Source organism: Primulina eburnea, chromosome 13, assembly GCF_022965805.1.
Source record: "Primulina eburnea isolate SZY01 chromosome 13, ASM2296580v1, whole genome shotgun sequence".
NCBI lineage: Eukaryota > Viridiplantae > Streptophyta > Magnoliopsida > Lamiales > Gesneriaceae > Primulina > Primulina eburnea.
The window spans coordinates 26,288,718-26,310,745 of record NC_133113.1 but is presented as its reverse complement, the minus strand read 5'-3'; the positions used below and the strand labels follow the sequence as shown (position 1 = coordinate 26,310,745).

The 22,028-nt window shown below is 38.3% G+C and overlaps 2 protein-coding genes across 5 annotated transcripts; both read right to left on the bottom strand.

Annotated features, from left to right (window-relative positions):
- Nucleotides 1-1,928: 1,928 nt before the first annotated feature.
- LOC140810407 (uncharacterized) lies at nucleotides 1,929-3,745 on the bottom strand. The gene is made up of 2 exons (XM_073168272.1): nucleotides 3,740-3,745; nucleotides 1,929-2,471 (listed from the first exon to the last, which is right to left on the bottom strand). Exons 1-2 carry the CDS (start codon nucleotides 3,743-3,745, stop codon nucleotides 1,929-1,931), a joined length of 549 nt encoding a protein of 182 aa, XP_073024373.1.
- Nucleotides 3,303-20,750, bottom strand: LOC140810853 (trafficking protein particle complex II-specific subunit 120 homolog). Of its 4 annotated transcripts, none has more exons than XR_012113321.1 (12): nucleotides 20,278-20,750; nucleotides 19,540-19,746; nucleotides 19,235-19,417; nucleotides 9,160-9,269; nucleotides 8,531-8,590; nucleotides 8,120-8,399; nucleotides 7,440-7,735; nucleotides 6,122-6,999; nucleotides 4,707-5,660; nucleotides 3,969-4,208; nucleotides 3,727-3,822; nucleotides 3,303-3,619 (listed from the first exon to the last, which is right to left on the bottom strand). XR_012113321.1 is itself a non-coding variant. In XM_073168753.1 (11 exons), exons 1-10 carry the CDS (start codon nucleotides 20,686-20,688, stop codon nucleotides 3,988-3,990), a joined length of 3,600 nt encoding a protein of 1,199 aa, XP_073024854.1. In that variant the 5' UTR covers nucleotides 20,689-20,750; the 3' UTR covers nucleotides 3,309-3,619; nucleotides 3,969-3,987. The 4 variants fall into 4 exon arrangements, 2 of the variants coding, with proteins under 2 accessions (XP_073024854.1, XP_073024853.1); XR_012113320.1 differs by having other exon boundaries at nucleotides 3,304-3,619; nucleotides 3,740-3,822; XM_073168753.1 differs by lacking the exon at nucleotides 3,727-3,822 and having other exon boundaries at nucleotides 3,309-3,619.
- Between the last annotated feature and the right edge of the window lie 1,278 nt (nucleotides 20,751-22,028).

Below are 22,028 nucleotides of genomic sequence, written 5' to 3'. Positions count from 1 at the left end.
CTGTAAATACTCAATCTGGTAATGACAATCGAATATACTATATCACTATACAACTCAAATCAAGACATCTCAGTCTTATCAAATTCTGGCAGCAAAACAATATAATTCCAAAGTACCGGTAATACAAATCAGTATATACCATCCCCATAACTCATAATCAATCGACAAATATAATCTGATCTCAAATCAAATATGATAAATCATAACAATTTCCTACGGTATCTTTTCTTCAATCCGTTTTCGATTATGCAATGTCTACTATGTCAAAAACACTATATATCAATTATATCTAATTCCTTCAATAACATATTTTCAAATCATATCAAAACGTAGTAACACTTACGTCAGTGTGAAGCCGATTACACGAGAATCACAGTGCTGAACTTGGATCTCTGACGGACGGATCTTTCACAATATTCAAATTTCTACAAGGAAAAGGCGTAAGGATTTTCACAACGCTTCCTCCGTTCCTCTTTCTGAATTCTGAAGGAAATGAATGAAAGTTTTATATTTAACATGCATGTCAAGCCATGTGGTTAACTCTATGCACTACACGTCTCGCGCATATGCGCGATCCTCACTGGCGCATATGCGCGAGACATTTTGTCTCGACGCTTATCTTCTCGGCAGCTCGCGCATATGCGCGTCATCCTCCGGTGCATATGCGCGAGGTTCTCTGGACTTAGCATATTTACCTGCACATGCTCGCGCATATGCGCGACATATGCGCGAGGTCCTCTGCCCATCTCGTGCATATGAGGCACGCATATGCGCTAGGGGTATTGTCCTCGCACATAATTCACGTCTTTTCTCGTCTTTCTCGGTCTGATCCTTTATGTCTATAATCACATCAATTATCAATAAATAATTTCAAATTACAATAGCAAAATTCTCGGGTATTATAACTTTTCCCCTCAAATTCAACGTGTATTATAACTTTTCCCCTCAAATTCAACGTGTATGTGTATGTGCAGATTTGTGTGTGTGTAAAGCATGTAAGTGTGTGTGTTAGTGATGATTAGGGAGATATTTAGGGGTTAATTAGCTTAATAAAAAATACTAATAATCAATTAACATGCTAAATAAATTACTAATCTCCCTAAATTTAAATAAAATACAATATGTCAAATTTTCAAGGTTTTTTTAAAAAGATCTCCAACTAATCAAATTAGTATTTTTGATAAGTTTAAAAATCTCATATAATCACTTAATAAATTGAATTAGACTTTAAAATGCTTAAAATTTCATAAATCATTTAAAATATCAATCTCCTTGACTGGAAATAAAATACCGCATTCATCTAAATCGTCACCGGTCTCGTTTCCCGACCTCGCATCGAATATTCGTCTGAAACATAAAATTCAAGAAAATTTTTTGATGTGCATCGAATAAACATGTAATAGATTAAAATAATGCAAATCATAAATCATGCATCGTTAAAAATCATTTTAAAATTAAATAAGTATTTAACAATTTAATAAATACATGGGTTTATGTGTACTGATTTTGAGCTCTCCATTCTATATTTGATTATTGATGAGGTGTACGTAGTTGCATAGCAGGTTTAGAACTTCCAAACTCCACCTATAAATAGGTCACGCGAGATTCATTTCTTCAAACCAATTACACACTTCTCTCTTGATTCTAGCTCGTTTTTTAGGCTTCTCTAGCCGATTGTATCATCTAGTCGGGGGGCAATTCTAGAGTAGATGATAACTCCAGGATCGGCCAATGAATCAAGTATCCCCAATAGATTGAAGACAGACGAATGTAAAATCTGAAAGTTCATAATAATTTGGGGATAAAATATAATTCATGTTTAAAAGATTCAAAGACTATTTTTTTTTTTGAAGATAAAACTTGTAAATTTATTGATTTAAATCATTCATTACAAGTTTAACCAATCAAGAAGGAAAATCATCATTCAATCAAACAAAGGGTGAAAGGGAATCAAAAGCAAAACGAGCAATGCTATGAGCTACACTATTTGCCGAACGACGAACATGGATAAGCTCAGACATCCCATATTCACTCGTACGCTCTCTAATATCTGTTGCGCAGAGGCCCGTATAACCAATATCATCCCGAGTGGTAGTGACTGCTTGCACTGCCAATGAGGAATTGGTTGCAACTTGAACATCAGTAAAGCCTTTGTCATGCAGGAGAATAATACCTTCTCGAATAGCCAGAAGTTCACCATGAACCACTGAGATGGGTTGGTTGATCTGCTTCCCAAAAACCAATAACAATCGGCCTTGTTTGTCTCGGAGTACGCCATCAATGCTAAAATGATGTCTAACCTCGTCCACGGCCGCATCTACATTGAGTTTTAATGTGCTTAATCTTGGCGGATTCCATATCCTCTCCGGATTACTCTTTTTTGATGAATCCTCAATTTTCTCTTTGATCCGGGCTCTTTTGAAATCAGATAAGATTGCACAACTCCAGGAAACATTATCAGCTGTCGGTTTCTTCTTATCACCATGAAGGATTCAAAGACTATTTAGAAATAGGCATTTGAATATGAAAGTAATATACATTTTTTGTTGTAATGTCTAGGATTAGAGTGTAGCTACACATTCTCAAATCGATTAGATATACACAAGTACTAAAATATCAAAATGAGTATACATTCCTAATTGTTGCATACCTACTCGACCGGACCCCATCGAAAATTTACGAGACAGTGTGTACAAATTAAAAGAATTTTTGTAGTCTTAAATAGTTTCTCAGAACATGGTTTGAGAGATTTACGACATTCTTTAAAGGTCAATGCCACACTCAAGGACAAGCTGATCATACCATGTTATATAATATATCAAGAGAAGACATCTATCTTTATTGTCCATGTTAATTACATCATTCTAATGTGGGATGACATGGAGGAAATGGATGGATTGAAACAATAATTGGCTACATCATTTGCAGTGAAAGATCTAGGCCAACTAAGATACTTCTTGGAAGCAGAAGTAGCTAGATTTTAAAAAAAAGGATTTGTAGTCTCACATCACAATTACACCTTTGATCTCTTAAAAGAAACTGGGACAAGTGGTTGTAGACCGATTGTCACCCTAACTGATACAAATTTCAAACTTGGGGAAGTAAAATATGGCACACTTCTTCACAAAGAAAGATTCTGAAGACTAGTGGAAAACTGAATTATTTGTCACAAACGTCTTGATATTGCCTTTGTTGTAAGCGTAGTTAGTCAATTTATGCAATCTCCATACAAAGAACGTCTTGAAGCAGTGTACCAGATTCTTAGTTACTTAAAAATTCTCCAGGGACAAGACTTTTGTTTACAAAATGTGAAGAAATAGGAATTGAGCCCTAGAACGTCTTGAAGCATGCCATTTCGAAAATATTGTGCACAAATATAAACAATAATAACCTATTCTAAAACCATCATGAACACAGAACATGGAAGAATAACAAACATCGACCATGAATTGTCCGGGAAGCGGCGATTGCCTCATCCAGCAGTGAGGGCTCAGCAACAAGGAAGACGATCTTCTTCACTTGGGAGAACAAGAAATTAGGGCACAAGTGATTTGAGGATTTTTGTAGATAAGTTTTGGGAACTCAGACTTTGGGAATTCTCTCACGTGCAAAATCTCTCCTGCATTTATCCATCTAAGAGACGTAAAGATTGGATTGGGAAAAAATTAAAATGTTTGGGACTAAATCGGCTCATTAAATTCATATGAGACTAAAATGGAAATTTACATTCACTGGTTACCGGCATTTTTCTGGTAAAATTGAAGACATGGTACTTTTCCTACAGAATACCCATTGTTCATTCGATCATCGATCATGCAAGCACTGTAAATAAATAACATTCGACAGCATAAAATGTTCATGATTAATCCCAAAAACCCATAACATAGAGCAACCTCATTGAATAGTTGCGAAAAATGGCGCAACCAACCATGGATGGTCCCAGAACAAGGAAAGTAAAGGTAACCAACCTTACATATACAACAGACATCACACAGTCCCATTTACTTGAACATGAAAAGGGGGTCCACGGCAAAAGATAGGCTCTTCAGGTGAGTTCGTTCTTGCTCGAGCTCTAAGCACTTCATTGGCATCATCAATGACAGCAGCCGCCAACAAGGAGTACTCCCCAGGGATCAAGAAATAGAGAGTGAAAGTATGCCTCATCTCTTGCAGAGGAGGGACTTCCATAACTACACCAGTCAAAACACCTGAAAATATTGCCGGCAATAACATTCTTTTCCTTGGGGGAAAAAAAGAAAAAAAAAACAGCCTCTTATTAAATACATGCTGTTTGTTTGGGTTCTTGTGTCGATCTCAAGAGCCCAAACATTGTCTGTTTGATGATTTCAAACATTTCCCTTCATCTATCTATATTTTAAATATTTCATCCATACCTCACATCATATGTCGAATCAACTATTCAAAATCTAATAATCAAACTATTATTCTTTTTTTTTCCTAATTTTTCATACCGATCATTACAATATTTTACTAATTTCATATAATGATCATACCATTAATTTCTACATATCACCTCCACTTTAAGTTCCTACCTAAACAAAAATTATTTTAATTTTTCTTTCCTGAAACTCTTGAGTGGAGTTTAAGATCAAACATTACCATATTATCTCATGCACAAACTTTGTAAAGTATATCACATGCATATGAAGAAAAACACAAAGTTATTGCATAATCAAATGTTGTACCTTCCCACAGAACAGTTGCCTTGTCACCCTCGATGCAGTTTTCACCAGCCACATCTTTGCATGTGACACCCAGTCTAATTCTAATGTTCTCCTTTGTGTTATTGCGCACCAACACTTCCATTGGGGTCATATCATGTGCAGTGATGGAGCCCCCTCCCAATTCATGTGAACTCACTCGTGCACCAGATTGTTTTTGTGAATTCAGTTTTGCGTCATTGTGCATACTATTTTTAGCAAGCCTAAAGCCAAATGTCAGCGGATCTGGCAGTAGTACATCCATGACAGATGTCTGGAGAGCAGCCTGTGCTGCATCCTTGATATTTAGTTCACCTGAGCTGTTGCGTCCAGAGTGCCACCTCACCTTAATCCTAGAAATCAAATTCCTAATAGAAGCATTGAGCTCAAGCTTAATATTCTTCTCTGAGAAGCTTGAACTTTTACCAACAGTCCCACTTGTTTGGGTACCCTTAACAAGAAATGAACCATCAAGAACTGGTAATTTGAAATGTTCAAGTGGTATTAGCACTCTAGCGGTGTAATCCCTGTCTATCCTTGTTTTAGGATAACCAGATTCTGTACAATTATAGTGAGAGGGACTCTCCTTTTCATCGGACTTCTCTAAATCAACTGAAACACTAGTCTCAAAGACAACATCAGTTGGATTACACAGCTCTAATTCAAGAAAGCGAAGCCCCCAACTTCCCCTGTAAGGATCAATTTTCATGAATCTATCAGTTTCTCTTTCAGAACCATCATCTTCTTCACTGCCATCACCATTCATTTTTAAAGGCACGGGGTAAGTTTCACCGACATGGGTTGGAATTTCCATTGACAGTAACCGGGCCTTTACAAAAGACAAGCCTTGCAAAACACAGATGTTCAAGGGGATGACATGACGTCTCCCAGGAGGAGGAACAGACCCCGTTGCAGGTACTCCAGAATGTACCAGTGGACCTAACCATAAATAATTGGCGATCACAAGCAATTGTAAATAAATTTAACATAAAATTTAGTAGGAAAGTTCACAAGATAGAGTAACTGAATTGAGCCAAGCAGTCAATCTAACATCAATGAAGTTGTGGTTCATTTTCAAACAAAAATTATCAGTAACTAATCATTTTACATGGTCCTAATGTCGGTATTCCAAAGTGATGCTATTCATCTTCAGCTTAATAGTACCCTTTGCATAAGAAATCCTGACAGATTTCCTCTATCTAATCATCACCACCATGACAAAAATTAGTGGTTCTTGACATCATTACTGGAGAACCTCAATGTGGAACCAGCAGTTATAAGTAAGTGGGACAATCAGATCTAAATCCTAAAACCAAGACCCCAAAATAGAACAGTAATACCAAACCAGTACAAAAGTTTAAGGCATAAGCAATGATGAGTAACATTTGTCAGAAGTATACCTGCATAGTGGATCAACAATATTGGGCAGCTTCCATCTCTAGCTTGTTTCCCTGCAGTTCCAAGGACAGTGTTGCTGGCGGTACCATCAGGACCCAACATGCCAAGCTGCCAGGCCTTTATAGTTAAAGGAATTGTCACTTCGGCACCAGGTTTCAAAGGAAGGGATGACTTTAGAATTTCGTGAGCCACCGACACAACAGAGTCTTGGTTCTTCCCCGACAATGAGATATGTGCCTGCTCAACAGGAACAGTGCCAGCATTGGACAAACTAATCCACACATCACGAATTTCACCTTCATATAATATAATAGAGCCATCACCGCCAACAATGTGAGACACTAACAACGGCAGGGGTGGTACTACTGAAATATTAGGAATAGATATATTTTTTAACTTTGCTGCCCCACAGCTGCGGAAAGGGTCAGAAAGCACAAGCCCTTGAGTTGCCCCAGCAAGCAGATTCTCGACATCCTTGAAAAAATGTTCTGTGATTATGCCAAAACAATGGACAATACACCCAGGAATAGCAATTGGGCCCTCTTTGGTAGGAATTCCACAAAGTGTGATCACCTTTGAAGAATTAGGTGGAAGATTGACACTTATTGGAAAGGAATCAAAATTTTCTGAATGCACAGACAGATAAATGCTATCAACAATCAATTCAAAGCCACAGGGATTTGCTAATTCCACTAGCACTTGAACTGGTTCACCAACCACCCAGATTAGCTCCTGTTTATTGCTATTATTTTGCTCTCCTTTGCTGAATGGTGTATAAATGAATGGTCCCGAAGGAGCAGATCCTACCCACCAATCTTCTCTAGCTAGATTGCGTTTAACAATGTCCGCTGGAGATGTTTGTAAAGGAAATGAATGCAACCTGGAGTGATGTAACAGGACAAAAGGTTAGGGAAAAGAATTTAATCTAGCAAAGAATAACTTTTTGAGGAACCAGATCCTAATTTCAGAAGTCAAGAAAGACTGTTTCAGATTCTATAATAAATACCAACAGAATTTCAGCTGACGAACAAGTATAACGCAAAAGTACAACTGGCATAAATTACATGTTTTCCTCATGAAACATGTATTTAAGAATACATATGAAAATTAAGAACAAAATTTATACATACGCTCCCGTAAACATATCTGAATATTGCTCGGTCAAATTACCAGAATCACACAGACTTGCATCCATAAGCAACTATATGAGAGGCCAACAAAAGTTCAAAAGACAAATTGCCACAGAACTCCTCCTGTAACATCTAACAACAATTTGTCTAATATCAAGATAAGAAAACAAGATCATTAGATGAAAAACACCTTACGAAGGGCAAAGCCGGATCACCGCACCGAGTTCCTAAAGGAAGCCTGTCAGCTGAATTAGCAAGTGCAACAGCAAGGCCATTTTGCCCGGATGGTGTAATTAGAGGATAATAAGACCTAATTAAACGCGCTGCTGCACTCCAAGCAGCAAGAGGATCTCCCGCACGAACAGCAGAGAGAAGAATTTCCCTCAGTACAACCATTTGCAGGGTACTCCATTGTGACTCAAATAAGGAGACAATCGAGTGGTGATGTGCTTTCCCTTCATCCGCATGAGTTTGTCGTCCAGCATCCTTTAGAAAAGAAGAATATAACAATGAGAAATGCTGGCATCTTGGAAAATCAACAGCACAAGAACAGTCTTCTGTTCTAAAGCTTGAACCTCAATGACATTAAAGAAGAAAAAATCAATCGCAGCCAGGTCAAGCTCCACACTCAGCTTCATGATTGATTCATGATTTTCATGTCCAAATCTACAGAAATTTGAAAACAAAAAACCAAAATGCCCGAAAAGAAATAAAATTTAATGTTCGAACATGGTCAAACCAGTAGCAAGCATGTCCAAGTATAAGTTGAGTGTTATACTCATCCCAATCTTTATCACGAATGAAATTGCCCCCTCAAGGCATCAAATTGCTACAGAATGTCTAGCAACTAAAATTGCATAAGAAACTCACCTGAGATGGGTCACTAGATGCTCGACTTTGGACACGATAAGCTTTCGTTGTCATAGCCAACACTTGCAAAGCACTGATAGCAGCAATTTTATTATCTTGTTGCAAGTATAACTGAGCAACCTGCCTCGAGAAAAAAGCAGCTTTTCTATGATATTTAAGTGCAGCAAAGAGCCGTGCTATTTCAACATATACTATTAGTCTATCACTGGCATCAATCAGCGATTTCGCTCCATCAGCTGCTGCAGTCAACAGTTCCGCAACCTCCTTAGCCAGTTCCCGCCTAAGTTGAAGAAAAAAGATGGGTCAAGGCATTGGAGGAGGATATTTTTCCGTTCAAAAAGTTTGAAGGATAAGAAAGTCATATAGTATGAGAAAATCATCAACTAAATGTGACAAATCTAACAACAATACCTGCAGAGGAATCTTGCCAACTTTAGTGTAGCCTCGAGTTCAAAACTTAAGGGTGAAACCCTGAGCAGAGATTTGATGGAAACAAATAGTAAATTAAGCAATTAAATGATAATCAATGATATCAAAAATGTCAGAAGAAAGTCTTTCCACCAAAAATAAGAGAATCATCGTCCATCATAGAAAATCATCAAATTGTCAGAAGAAAAACCATATCTTTAGAATATTCCATTTTATTCCATTTTTAGAATATATTACACTAACTTTCAACGCTACATCTGCATTGCAAATTACCATAGAATAGACAAATGTGGTCCCAATTTGATTCACCGACAAACAAGATCTTACTAAAGTTGGACCAAACTAATGCATCAATTGTATGTATAAATCTTTACTTTGATCACATTACTGAAAATTGCAATCCACAATTGAATTCTCAAAATTTTTTCTAATCAAAAGTTATGAAGAATGGGTATCAAAAACAAGTTATGAAGAATGGGTATCAAAAACAAGTTATGAAGGATGTGATAAGTTTCACTCATACAACCTTATACCTAATACTGGTAGTGAAAGATCATTAAAGAGTAGGCATTACAACAAGAGTTGATCCTTTGTATCATCAATATGGATACCTTTGAGCATTGTCTTGAATAAATGATTTTCTGTAGTGAAGAATTACACTGTTGTACCGATACTTGACCTCCTCTTCCAACACAGGGTCCTTCTGACCCACACGGTCTATCTGACAGAGAAAAATAGGGGAAATAATGCGTCTGACATAATATGAAAATAGCACACAAAATGAAGGAACACTGTGATGAGAAGATGCTCCCAAACATAAAGCTTATAGATATATCTTCATTCAAGCTTTAGCCACAAACTAGTCATGGGCACCTAGTATCCTACTTAACACAGAACTTATAAACCAGTATCCTTCATGTTTACTAAGGATTAAAAGGCCATTCTAAATCAGTGAGCCTTAGTAGGGACGGTGCTTAAGGGGGGGAACTTTATGCGTTTCTGGGAGGATAGGTGGGTGGGTTTGGTGTCTTTTAAAGAGTGTTTTCCTAGTCTTTACCGTATTTCGTCCACTGTAAACAAACCAATCAACCATTTTTATTCCACAGTTGAGTCTCAGGGACAGTCCATTTTTCAGTGGGATATAAGGTTTAGAAGGGATTTAAACAATACCGAGTTGGAGGAGTTCACTACTCTTTTAGGTGTCTTAGATACGGTTAGATTGTGTGTGGGTTCTGCGGATGTCAGGGTTTGGTTAGGAGATCCCTCTGGAGTCTTTTCGGTCTCATCTCTATATGACTCACTCACTCACACAAATTCTTTTAGTGTGTTCCCATACCATTACAATATCTGGAAAGTACCGATTCCACTAAAGGTTAAGGTGTTTTCTTGGATTGTCGCTTTGGGGAAATTACAGACCTGTGACGTAGTGCAAAAGCGGATGCCGGGACTTGCTGTGTCCCCACAGTGGTGTACCTTATGCAAGAAAAGTGACGAGACTCAAGACCATATTCTGTTACATTGCTCGTTCACGACGAGAATATGGGCACAAGTTATGCAACATTTAGGATTCGAATGGGTTTTTCCAAGAAGATCACAAGACATGTTAATCATCGAGCCGGGATTCATCAAGGGAAAGAGTATGACGAACTTTTGGTACTTAGTGGTGCATTGCACTTTTTGGTCTATTTGGATGGAACGCAACAGCAGAATTTTCAGGGAAGAGAACAAATCTTGCGAAGATATATGGGATAGTATCAGAGTCAGAGTGGCTACTTGGGCAATAATCAATCCTCAATTTCAGCACATCACATTATCAGAGTTAGCTAGGGATTGGAAGTTCATTTGTTAGTTTAATTTCCTAGCATATGATGTATGTGGATTGCTCAACTGTGGATTGCTCATCCACTGTAACTGTAACAATCTTTATTATTTAATAAAATATTAATAGTTTCTCATCAAAAAAAAAAAAACAGTAGAAAAACACACATTAAATTCAATCATGAAAGATTCGTAATTTGAGCATGATTTCTAAGATTAACATTTGCAAAGATTGCCCATCTTAAAAGTTAGCATTAGGCAACACATATTTTCTTTCAATCTCATAATAACAGTTAAAAAATAAAAATTTCAATGGTTGTTTCAATCTTATAAAACTGTCAGCTTAATGGTTCAATAGGGTAGACTCGCAGACTTCTATTCTACATCAAAAAGACATTTTTCAGATTTTTGGTAAAAGATAAACCATACCACAACAACACACAAGCTTTTACACCACTAAATGAGGTCAGCTATATGGATCATCATATGCCATTGTGCTCTATCTCCTACCATATCTCATTTATATTTAGAACATGCATATCAAGCTTCATCATTATTATCCAAGTCCTTTTTTTGTCTCCCTCTCCGTCTATTAATATGGGTATGAGTCATGATCTCACATCTCATAACCAGAGCCTCTACTGGTTACCTTTGTACGTGTCCATACCCTCTCAGGTGTTTCCCTCAAATTTTCTTCAATATGTTCAACTCCAACTTTTCTCTAATATAATTTTTTTTACATGAAATGGTCATATCATTAATGTAAAAGATAGGAGCACAAATACATTGGGCATTCCCAATAGATCTACAAGAACATTAACTCCTTGAACCAACAACTAACCACCTGACATCCAACATACATGGATTACTCAAAACCTCATACGACAATGAACAAAAATCTATATTTTCATAAATATGTCATCAACTCTATGTTCTACATTCTTTTTTTTATAGGAAACAAAACTTTATTAATGAAATAAGAGTAATTTTACAACAGTGGACTAGAAGTTCACTGTCCTAAAAAGGAGAGGTACAATATCTAAATCAACAATCTAGTGATACACATAATCCCAACATACATGGATTGATCCATTTGATCTTACTTTTCTGAAAGTTAATCTGATTCTTCCTTCTGATCCTCTCTTGAAACATTACTTTCGCTTCTTTTCTCTCATTCGCTAGAATTTCCGAACTTTTCCCCTCTTCCTCCAACTTGTCAATTCTGTTAATTTTATTAGTTAAATCCGCTGCTTCCATTTCTGCCATTCCATAAACCTCTTCGTTCCATTTCTTAATGTCTCCCTTAATTGACTTTAATTTCATCATCAATCTGTAACCCGCCCAACCTTGAGAAGTTGTGTTGTTCCACCACAGTTTTGCCAAATCTTTGAATCTCCTGTCCTCTAACCATACGTTCTCAAATCTGAATGGTGATGGGCCCCACTTAGTTTTTGTCAAATCAAGGAGCAATGGGTGGTGATCCGATGTGATTCTCGGTAGGATGGATTGTCGGTAAACAGGAAAGATTTCAGTCCAACCTACCGAGAATAAGAATCTATCTAGCCGGCAGCAGATAGGGGAAGTCCTGAGATTCGACCAAGTAAATTTACCATTCATCAGCGGCGGATCGCATAACTGAAGATCTTGAATCAGACTATCAAAGCAATGCATACTCGTTGTCATAGAGGAGCTGTTAATTTTCTCTCGAATCGATCTCACTACGTTGAAATCCCCTCCCAAACACCATCTGTCACCACAAATAACCCTCAAACCTGCTAACTCGTCACAAAAATTGTTCCTCAAACTTGGATGACACGGCCCGTAGACCGCTGAAAACCACCAATCATTTTGTGCCTCGTTGTGAATATGTATTGAGATAGTAAACTCACCGATCAAATTATCCTTTACCTTTATAACTCTTGGATCCCACATAATGATAATCCCTCCTGACCTACCCTCTGCAGGAAGTGTTACCCATTCCACGAATCTCGATCTCCAAAGACTTGAAATTAGTTTCCTATCCACCACTTCTTTTTTTTGTTTCCTGCAAAATTATCAAATCTAGTTTTTCTTTTGCAACTATGGCTCGAATCAAACCCCTACGAGTGGCTGATCCACTCCCCCTAATGTTCTATGATAAGACTTTCATTGGTTCAACATCGGGTCCCTCTTGTTTAGATCACTGCAAAACTCATCACTCACCTTCAACATTCCATTCTCACATAAATTTTTAAATTCCACCTTCTGAACTCCCATCAAACCTAAACACTCATTTATATCTGCAAAGATAGGTCTCTGCTCTCCCGTACCAACAATAATCGCGCCTTCAGCCAACCCCTCTTGATGCCCTAAGAAGTTATTTCCCGGTAAACCCTCCTTAAACCCCACTGAAATATTACCCGGCCCCCTTCTATCCTCTACCCCACCCCCCGACGCGAGGAAAGAATCTTGAACTGGAAAAGATTGAGAAGGACAAAAACTAGAATTGGATTTGATGGGTAAATTATGTACCTTTGTCGGAGATTCTTCAAAAAATTCGGCCAAGTCATCAAAGTCCATCGATTTTCTTATTGATATATCCGAGTAATCGGATATGTGGCTGTCAGCGTCATTGAAATCTCGGCCATCATCTGAATTGTCGTCCCCCATCCCATTATAAAGCTGGTCCTCCCATAACCCATCATCCGCTTGTTTTGTATCTTTGTCGATCTCAAAGACTGTTGATGTTGAAGTTTCTTTTTTCCGCACATGAGTTGACTCTTGAAGTGAACAAGCTTGTTTCCTGCGATATACATGCTCAAATCTCCTTTCAACAAATGCATGATCAGCTTGGAAGTGTTGCTGTCCGTTGTTTTGTATTTCATTTGTAGCTGTGGAATCAACAATCCCCTTTTGAAAGTCTTCCTCGCCTTTTGGTGTAACGTTTTTGAGTATCTTGAATTGCTTCCCCCGGTATCCTGGTTCAGATGCACAACACCTATTTCCAGAATTATCTACCTTCTCGATGACCTTCTGCTCAATAGGTTCTCTAACTTTTAGCGTGTTCTCTTTGTCATAATGCTGATTAAGCGTTTCACTGCCTTCTTGGTTTACAACTGGTTGATTTGTGGTAGTGTCCTCGGGACTTCTTCGAATGTTGTTCGTATTATCTACCTTTGAAGTAGTGTCTTTGAATCCTTGCTTGTAACCCCATCCTGTCAGCGTTATAGCTCCATTGATCACCACTTGTGCATAAGATCTTTTTCATAATTTTCATATTCTGATATTTTGACTGAATCCACGATGATTTGAATGTTCAAGGGACCCCTTGCAGTAGAGATCTGAAGATTTCTATTGATAAATCCTCCTTCGATTCCCACGACTTTGATTTTTGCAGATGATAAATCTCTTAATAGAGCAGTGTCCTGGCTAATGCTTATCAATCCTCCGCATTGATCCCCAATGCCTTTGAACAATTCTTTAGACCATAAATCCCATGGTATCCCGAACAAACGGATCCAACTGTTGCAGCACTCAAACACTTCCTCTTTTCTGTTAGTGTCGTGATTCCATCTCTGAAAAGATAATGTAACTTTATTTTCCAAGAAGCATTTATTCAGTCGCAAATAGAATAATGCAACCTCTTCGTTGTGAGGCCACCACACTGCTTTATTGGCCTGAAATGGAAACACCTCAATGTTGCTTTGAATTGCCTTTCCAAGTGTTTTACGCACCAAATCCCACGATGTGTTGACGCAATCCCTTGTAATGATAACAGCCTTGTTCCAATCCTTTTTCCTAATGTCAGGTAAATGTTCTAAATCAGCCATTTCTGTGATTCCCTTAGCAGTTTCTTTCATCCGAAAATTTTGCCTCATCTGTGGTTGTCCTATTGGCTTTGTAGTAGCTCTGAAATTCGGTGCATAAACCCTTCTGTTTATCCTAAATCTGGATAGGTTGTTTGCCACCCATTTCCACCCCCCGTTGAACCGACCACTTGGTATAATGATGCGCTGAGTCTTGCCCCTCATAACTAGTTTACATATTTCTAAATAACTTCCTCGCCCATTGACAATTTTCTGAATAGAAACCACTGCTTCTTTGCCCCTGAATCTATTGAAAGAGGGGCAGGATTGTGGTTTATGAATGTATTCCCATAATATTGCTATAATCCACTCCAAGCTTTCCATGTTCATCTCCATTTCGTAGCTTGCATTTCTGGTTCTTTCGGTCATCACAACTGAGTTACCCCTCATACCCCTCCGTATTAAGAACAGTTTTTGTTCTACCTTAATCTCGCAGCTTGTTTTGAAATGGTTTCTAATCAGCCCCTGATACATCTCGACTATTAAGGGATTTTCAGAATATCGAATAAGGATAATGAGGATCTAAGAAGGTGGTTAGAAGCGACTTGAGGAGTGAAAGGGTAGGGTTCGGAGTAAACGAGGAAAGAAGGGCAACGAAAAGGCGAGTTTAGAAAATCTTCTGTTTAACGCCGCCGGCCGTCGACCGGCGCCGGCGACTGGGGTTGAGGATGAAGGAAGCGGTTCAAAGATAATCGAGGTTGATGAATGAAAGGAGAAGGATGACTGTAGAAACGGGGGAAGGGGGGGAGGGAGCATTTCATGTTCTTCATTCTCAAATAGCTAGTGTTCTACAATTCGGACTAGACACTAGATGCCCGGCCGACCGCAGCGAAAATGTGCTAGTCGGCCAGCCTAGGCGGCCCTAGGCACCAACTAATCAGGCCTATGTGCCATAGTCGACGTGGACGATTACGTTTTTTTTGGCTTTTTTTAAAGTATTTTGGGCTTTTAATTTAAATTAAAACACAATTAAAAAATGAATGTAATTTTTTTATAAACCTTAACCCAAAGTCCAACAATAAATGCAATTCGTCTTGCCCTAAGACACCAAGCTCCATCTTCGTCTGCGATCTAGAGTGAAAACTTCATGAGGATTATGTTGCATCCGAAGAAGAAGAGAAAGATCACAATGATATCGAGTGTGTGTCCGCTGACGACAAGTTGTTGAAAATTATGGAGAATAAGTGAAGTAGATTTGTGATATTCTATTAGTTGTGTAATTTTGAACTCGTTTTAAATTTAATGTTATTGCGTTGAAGTTCAAATACGTGATTTATTATGTTGATACTGTGGAATCCACCTAGCGGCACCCACTCCCTGCCTAGGTGCTGGTCTTGCGCCAGTCGAATTTTAGAACCTTGCAAATAGCCAACGCTTTCTTGCACTCCAATTTTAAAAAATGATAGTTGTCATAGTCATGTACCACATCTTTGCCAGGAAGGAAGTCCCTAGTTACATCCCTCTGAAGGCCTTTACCAAGGCTTGATGAGTACCCATAAATTTGATCATTCCTAGTCATTCTCAAATTTTGGTCCAAAGAGAGTTGAGAAATAGCAATGAAAAAACAAATGATCAAACATTCGTTAAAATCACCACAAAGAATACATATCTTCTCCACCACATAAGGTTGTCTATTCTAGACAATAACTTCTGATGACCAAACAACCATACACGAAACTTGTGTTTAGGAGTGAGGCAATTCTTCCACAGCAGTGGCTTCCTAGGCCAGTTTCCATTATTTGGGGCAAAAAAATAGGAGGCTTTGTATAAATCATTATTTCCATCAAACCAACCACAACAGCGCTATAGTCATCCACCGACCCATGAACCAGAATCTCATCACGGATCGAAAAGTTTTGCCTAACAAGACAAAAAGCATTCACATACCCTTCTGTCCCATATACTTCTCTCCCGAACAAAAACTTGATTTATCCATTTGATCCACTAGGCATCTTTTTGTGTGTGAATATTCCACAATGTCTTGGCAAGTAGAGCATTTTCCACAACCTCAAATCCCGTAAACCCATTCCACCATTTTTTTATACACAAAAAGTGGATCAAGCTATCGATGTGGCTACTTGTCCACATGAATTTCCTACGCAAAAAGTAAATTTTGTCACTGATACCAAAAAGAATTGGGAGAATCTGAAGCCAGAAGCATTCTATCCCTTGGATGACAACCTTTATGAACTCAAGTTTGCCTCGTAAGACAAAGTGTTTCTTGACTATGTTCGAATACACTCTGATATACTGTCTACCAGAACCCAATAATTGGCGACACGAAGCTTTTCCGTGGCTAAGGGAACTCCTAGATACATAAAAAGGAAGAATCCTACCTTAAAACCCATAATCTGCTATATTTCTTATCTTTCCAAAGCATCCACACATGCTAAATAAATGTTTGATTTGAGCAAGTTGGCTGTTGGCTCTCAACACACAGCTATTCACCCAAACTCATCCAAACACATCATAATTTTTCAAATTATCCACATCTGCACTCGAAAAAAGTAGCAGATCATCGGCATAGGCCAAATGTGTGATATTCAAATAGCACATTTGGAATTATGTTTGAAACTTGGCTCTCTTCCTAGAGAGTTGAGTTTCCTTGTCAATCCCTCCAAGCAAATAGCAAACAGAAAGGGGGATAAAGGGTCTTCCTGTCGGAGGCCTCTTGCCCTTTGGAAGAAACCATGAAGCTGCCCATTGATGGATATCGAGAAGGAGGTGGTGGTGACACATTCCATAACCCAATAAATTTCCCCGAAAAGTGCAACCAAGTCATCGTCTTTCTAATATAATCCCAATGTATAATCGTCTTAAAAGAAGAATTCTACATTTACCATTAATCGGACAGTTACTAAAGTGCCTTAAACCCGAGCAATAAAACCCCATGAAATTATCTATCGCAACCAAATCAATTTAAATCTCAACTAGGTATAATATGTCCAAGTCATGTTAAAGTAACATGGCATGTACACATTTCTGTTTAAGAGGACTTATCAAGTCTTTTAGTTCCAGCAAGCAGCCTTCATCTAAGAACCGAGGCGATTAAGGGGGTCGTCGTCTTTCAAAATCTTTCTTTTTGCTATTTTTTTGCATGTATCCCTTGCCATTTACTTCTTATCGTATATTACTCATATCCATTCGGCATCACTTAAACTTTCATATGATTGTTTCTTGAGTCCATATTTGTGAAGCATCACCTCCGTCACTGCATCCACTTTTTTCCACACGCTCATGAATTTTAGGATTCACTTCCTCATTCTGTAAAGAATGATGACTCACATCTAGAATGTTTTCAGTGGTTGATTTTTCATGAATTACTCAAGGCTTAACAATCTCAGGGGTCACTTCTTTATGCACAATCTGTTTTCTTCCTTGAGTGATCATTGGTTCTGTCTGATTCAAAACGGGAGCCCTTATCTTGTTGCAATCCTCTTCATTAGGTGCGGTGTGTGATCATGAATTTTATGGGTCAGAGAGCTTCCCCTATGATAAATGTTTCATCATCTCTTGTGGCTATTGGATCTCATCCTCTTTCCATTCATTCTCTTATCCGAATCTTCTGTGTTGGTGTTGCTATTTTTCCCATCACAACCACCAGTAAACCTAATGTCTTACAATCCACATAATACTTCGTCTTACATTCATAGACATACTCCAGCTTGTTGTATTCCTCTGTAAGCAGAAGGATATTAGATCATCAACTTGAGGTTTCATAGCATCTACTTCAATCAGCAAACAGGCATAAGTAATTTTATTTCGTTTGTGTTAGTTTATCAGTATAGAGAGGCTTACCCATGACCGAGGCCCATAAACTTTGACCTAGATGGGAATGAAATTCATATCCTCTTCTTTGAAAAAGAAACACCTGGGCAACATCTTCAGAACCAAATGCCTACCAAGAATCATGTATGAACCTCCATTGAGTATTTCATCGATTTCCATCGCAGTAGGAAAAGTAAAATCAATCTAACCATTTCTCTGTAACTCGAATTCGACATTCTTTCCCCAATTTTTCACAAAATTCGCGAGGATATATGCATTAGGTCGTAAGCCTATCGCATACTCAACCAAGCAGAAGCCCTGGGCTTGTTCTACCGTTTCAATTTCATCAAAATGGACCACAAATTCACCTTCCCGTGAGGAATAAACTCCAGTTTCGACTTGTCATTAAGAATACGATTATCTCTAAAGAAGCTGGCATACGGAACTTTATCCAGAGAAGCTGCAGACCCTTTCTTTCCTCACCAGGTTGTGAGGAACCAGGCACTTTGCCATTCTCTAGGAGGTTTGTCTATGTTTGTTCTACAAATGAAGCTTCACAATCACTAGGGTTTTGCTCAGCCCCGAAATTCATGTTTTTGTCCATCGGTTTTGCTTAGCCCCGACATTCATGTTTTTGTCCATCTTCGGCGTCGTAAATCAGCGAACAACCAGGGTACATAGCCTACGAAGGATGTGTCAAATGCTACAGCTACCAACTAGCGTGGGCAGGGGGTCACAACGAACAAAAGATGTAGCGAAGTAGAATAGACAAGAAAAAAGTCTGCATGAAATTGAAAACAAAAGTCGGAAGTAAGGAGACAAACGGAAGGAAGAAACTCAAAGTGAACACAAGTCGCCTCAGTTTTAGTGAGAGGTGAGATAATCTCTCCCTAGACATGATGTCCTTTTTCTGATAGCAGTTCCCTCTAATTTACTTGTTTCTTACCCTATCAGTCTATCTATTTTTGTATGTCCGTACATCCACCTTAGCATCCTCATCTTTGTGGTTGTAATCTTTTCTTTGGGAGTCTCATCCACCAAGACAATGTCTTTGGCAAACAACATGCATCAAGGCACCATGTCCTGGATATTTCTGGTGACACTGCTAAAAAAAGAGACAACCCATATATAATAAAATTCTAATGGCATCATCCTGGAACAACCTAGGAGTAGCACACAAAATAATAATAATAGCAAAGAAAAACTCTGAAAGACCGACTAAAAAGACTAGCACAGTTAAGTACTTCATTCTTACCAGCAATGCACATACACTGCCCTCCATTGCCCCAGCATACCAAAAAAAATCTCCAGTCAATCTAGCCAGTTCCATTGCAGTAGAATAATGGGCATTGGCATCAACAGGTGATCCTGCCAGCAAACAGTAATCCCCTATTGTTTTCTGCGCTCGACCAAGTCTCCGCTTTTTTGCCTTAATCACCTGGCATTTTTTTTACAATGATCAGGCTGTGTTTCAGTATAATCTTATTAAAGACTAATATAATCAAAAGACATAAATGGTAAATAAATAAACAAAACTATCAGGAGACCTAAAATGTAAACCTCCTCTGAGCTGAGACTAGCTTGAGAATCTAAAGGTGTTTTCAGAATAGTGCCACCAGATTCTGCTTGAAGAACCCATTTTTCGAACTCCATTAACAGTGAGGCAGCAATATCTTGCATCATTGTCTGTAGATGGAGTTCCTGTGTTTGCCGGTCAGCTGGGGGAAGCAAGACCAAGTTACACTTCTTATAACTCTCCTCTTCTAGCTGCAATATAGCCATGTAATGATTAACTAAGATGTGAAGGGAAAATGGTAGCAAAACAAAAGTTATTTGACAAGGATATGACTTCACAACCATAAATTTAAATCAAGATGAGGAAGTTCGAGTTAAGGGAGGCAACAAATAACTCATTTCCAACAAACTCGTGAGAGTAGCAACAATCACAGGAGATTAAGCAAGAAACCATTTGGCAGTGCTCTAAAAATACTGAACGTACTGTGTCCAAAGTATTATATAGGAACACAAGAAAAGTTATCTGTTTGAAGTAAAAGAAATCTCAGCTTCCATAATTTTAAAACCCCAATCCAACAATTCCAACAGTTAAACTCGATTAAAGATAACGTCATATTTTCGATGCATTTAAAAATTAATACCCTTTTCAACCATCAATCAGCATTCTCTCGAAGATGATATGGCTGTAACTGAACTAATCGACCCGTCAAGATATTTGAATCTCCTTGATACAAGGATACTTGACAGTGTACTATTATCCGAACATAAATAAACCTTGCTAACCTGCAAATCCCCAGGGCTGAAGGCGAAGCATCGCTGGACAAGTGCTGACGAATAACCCTTAGATGCGGCAGCAAATTCATTGGCGACAGAAGCGAGATCAGGGGAAGAGGGGCAGTGACAGATACCTATAACAGCAAGGATCTTGCGGTTGGACTGGAAGTCCTCCCAGGGAGATGGAGGCGATCCGCCGATGATAAACTTAAAGCGGATGCTGCCGGATTCCCAAGGCTGGTACTGAAACGGGGATTTCTGATGCTCAGTGTAGAAGGAGCTGATGGAGGAGAGGGAGACGGTGTCGTGGCAAAGAAGCATGGACGCGTAGTCGCGGAAGAGAAGAGGCGGTACCGTGGCGATCGGAAGCACCGCCACTCGGATCATGCTGCTGGTCTCGATGCGGGCGTCGGGTTCCATTTTCGGAGGCGATATGATCCAATGCTGCTGAGATCTGTGTATTATTATTATTAGTTCTTCAAGCAGGCCTTGTACTGTACAAAAAAAAATGTAGTCGACCCTACCATTGCAGGCACTGCTCGCAAGGGTCGATCCAATGACTCGGATTTTTTCGAGTCGAGCCGTTCATTGTCCGTACGGGCACTATCTGTACTTGTAGGTTGAAACAAACCCTTAAAATGGGTGTTACTAAAGTAATTTACATGTTATTAAATTGATTAGATTCAACATTTTTTTCCAAATTTTTTTAATTTATTTTTAAGTCCTTGTTAGAATTTGACCATCATTAAAAATATAAAATTAATAGTTAGTACTAAAATAATTTACAAATTATTAAATTGATTCGTATTGATTTTTTTTTCAATTTCTTTTAATTTAATTTTCAGTCCTTGTTAGAATTTGATCATCATTAAAAATAGAAAATTAATTCTTAGTTCAAAATTTAACAAATGTTTTCTTTTTGTGAAAGTATTCATACAATGAAGCGGTCAGGATACGTACGTGACTTTCATATCTATTAATAAATCCGCGATTTTTGTGAAAGAAAATGTGGGGACTCGGACGCTAATTCGATTCTAAATCATCTTTGGGACTAATTCATCAATTATAATCAACATGGTCTAAATTTTTTTTAAAATACAATGCGGAAACGTAATGTAATTCAATCCGAAATACATATTAAATATAAAAGTACAAGTCCGGTACTAATTACATTCTGATCCAACTAGGGTTCAATTACTATATATCAAGTACTGAATCCTAATTTACTTCTGAGCCCGGATCTCCACTCTATCTAGTCATGTCTCGTTCTCTTCTTTATCCTGAACCTGTCTCACCTGTTGTCATGCACACATACAAACAAAAAAACAGCCGGATAACTCCGGTGAGAATTATATTCCCAGTATAAATCAACGAAACATGCATTTCATATAACAATATAAAAGCATGAAACATATATTCATAACATGTATCGCAATCAGAAACATGAATCAATATCAAACTATAAATCATACTCGTGACTCCACATTTAAGACTAGACTCATTCCTAGTCTAGGGCTCCCGGTTTCCAAACATTGGCATTCCATATCGATCACCAGTAATAGAAGAAACTCCGATTCTATCCACATCGATATGGTATCGATCATCAGTAATAGAAGAAACTCCGATTCTATCCACATCGATATGGTATCGATCACCAGTAATAGAAGAAACTCCGATTCTATCCACATCGATAGCCAATCATCCGGTGACAGACTTTGGCACTATCGCCAATACACTATCTTGTGACATCGTGCAATGTG

Excerpts from the sequence above, each read along its gene's own strand:
- LOC140810853 (XM_073168753.1), bottom strand. The coding sequence starts at position 20,688 with ATGGAACCCGACGCCCGCATCGAGACCAGCAGCATGATCCGAGTGGCG. Across the intron at positions 9,270-19,234 it reads GCAGTGTATGTGCATTGCTG|ATAGACCGTGTGGGTCAGAA; the intron begins GTAAGAATGAAG and ends TTTCTCTGTCAG. Across the intron at positions 5,661-6,121 it reads ATTGTTGATCCACTATGCAG|GTCCACTGGTACATTCTGGA; the intron begins GTATACTTCTGA and ends ATTTATGGTTAG.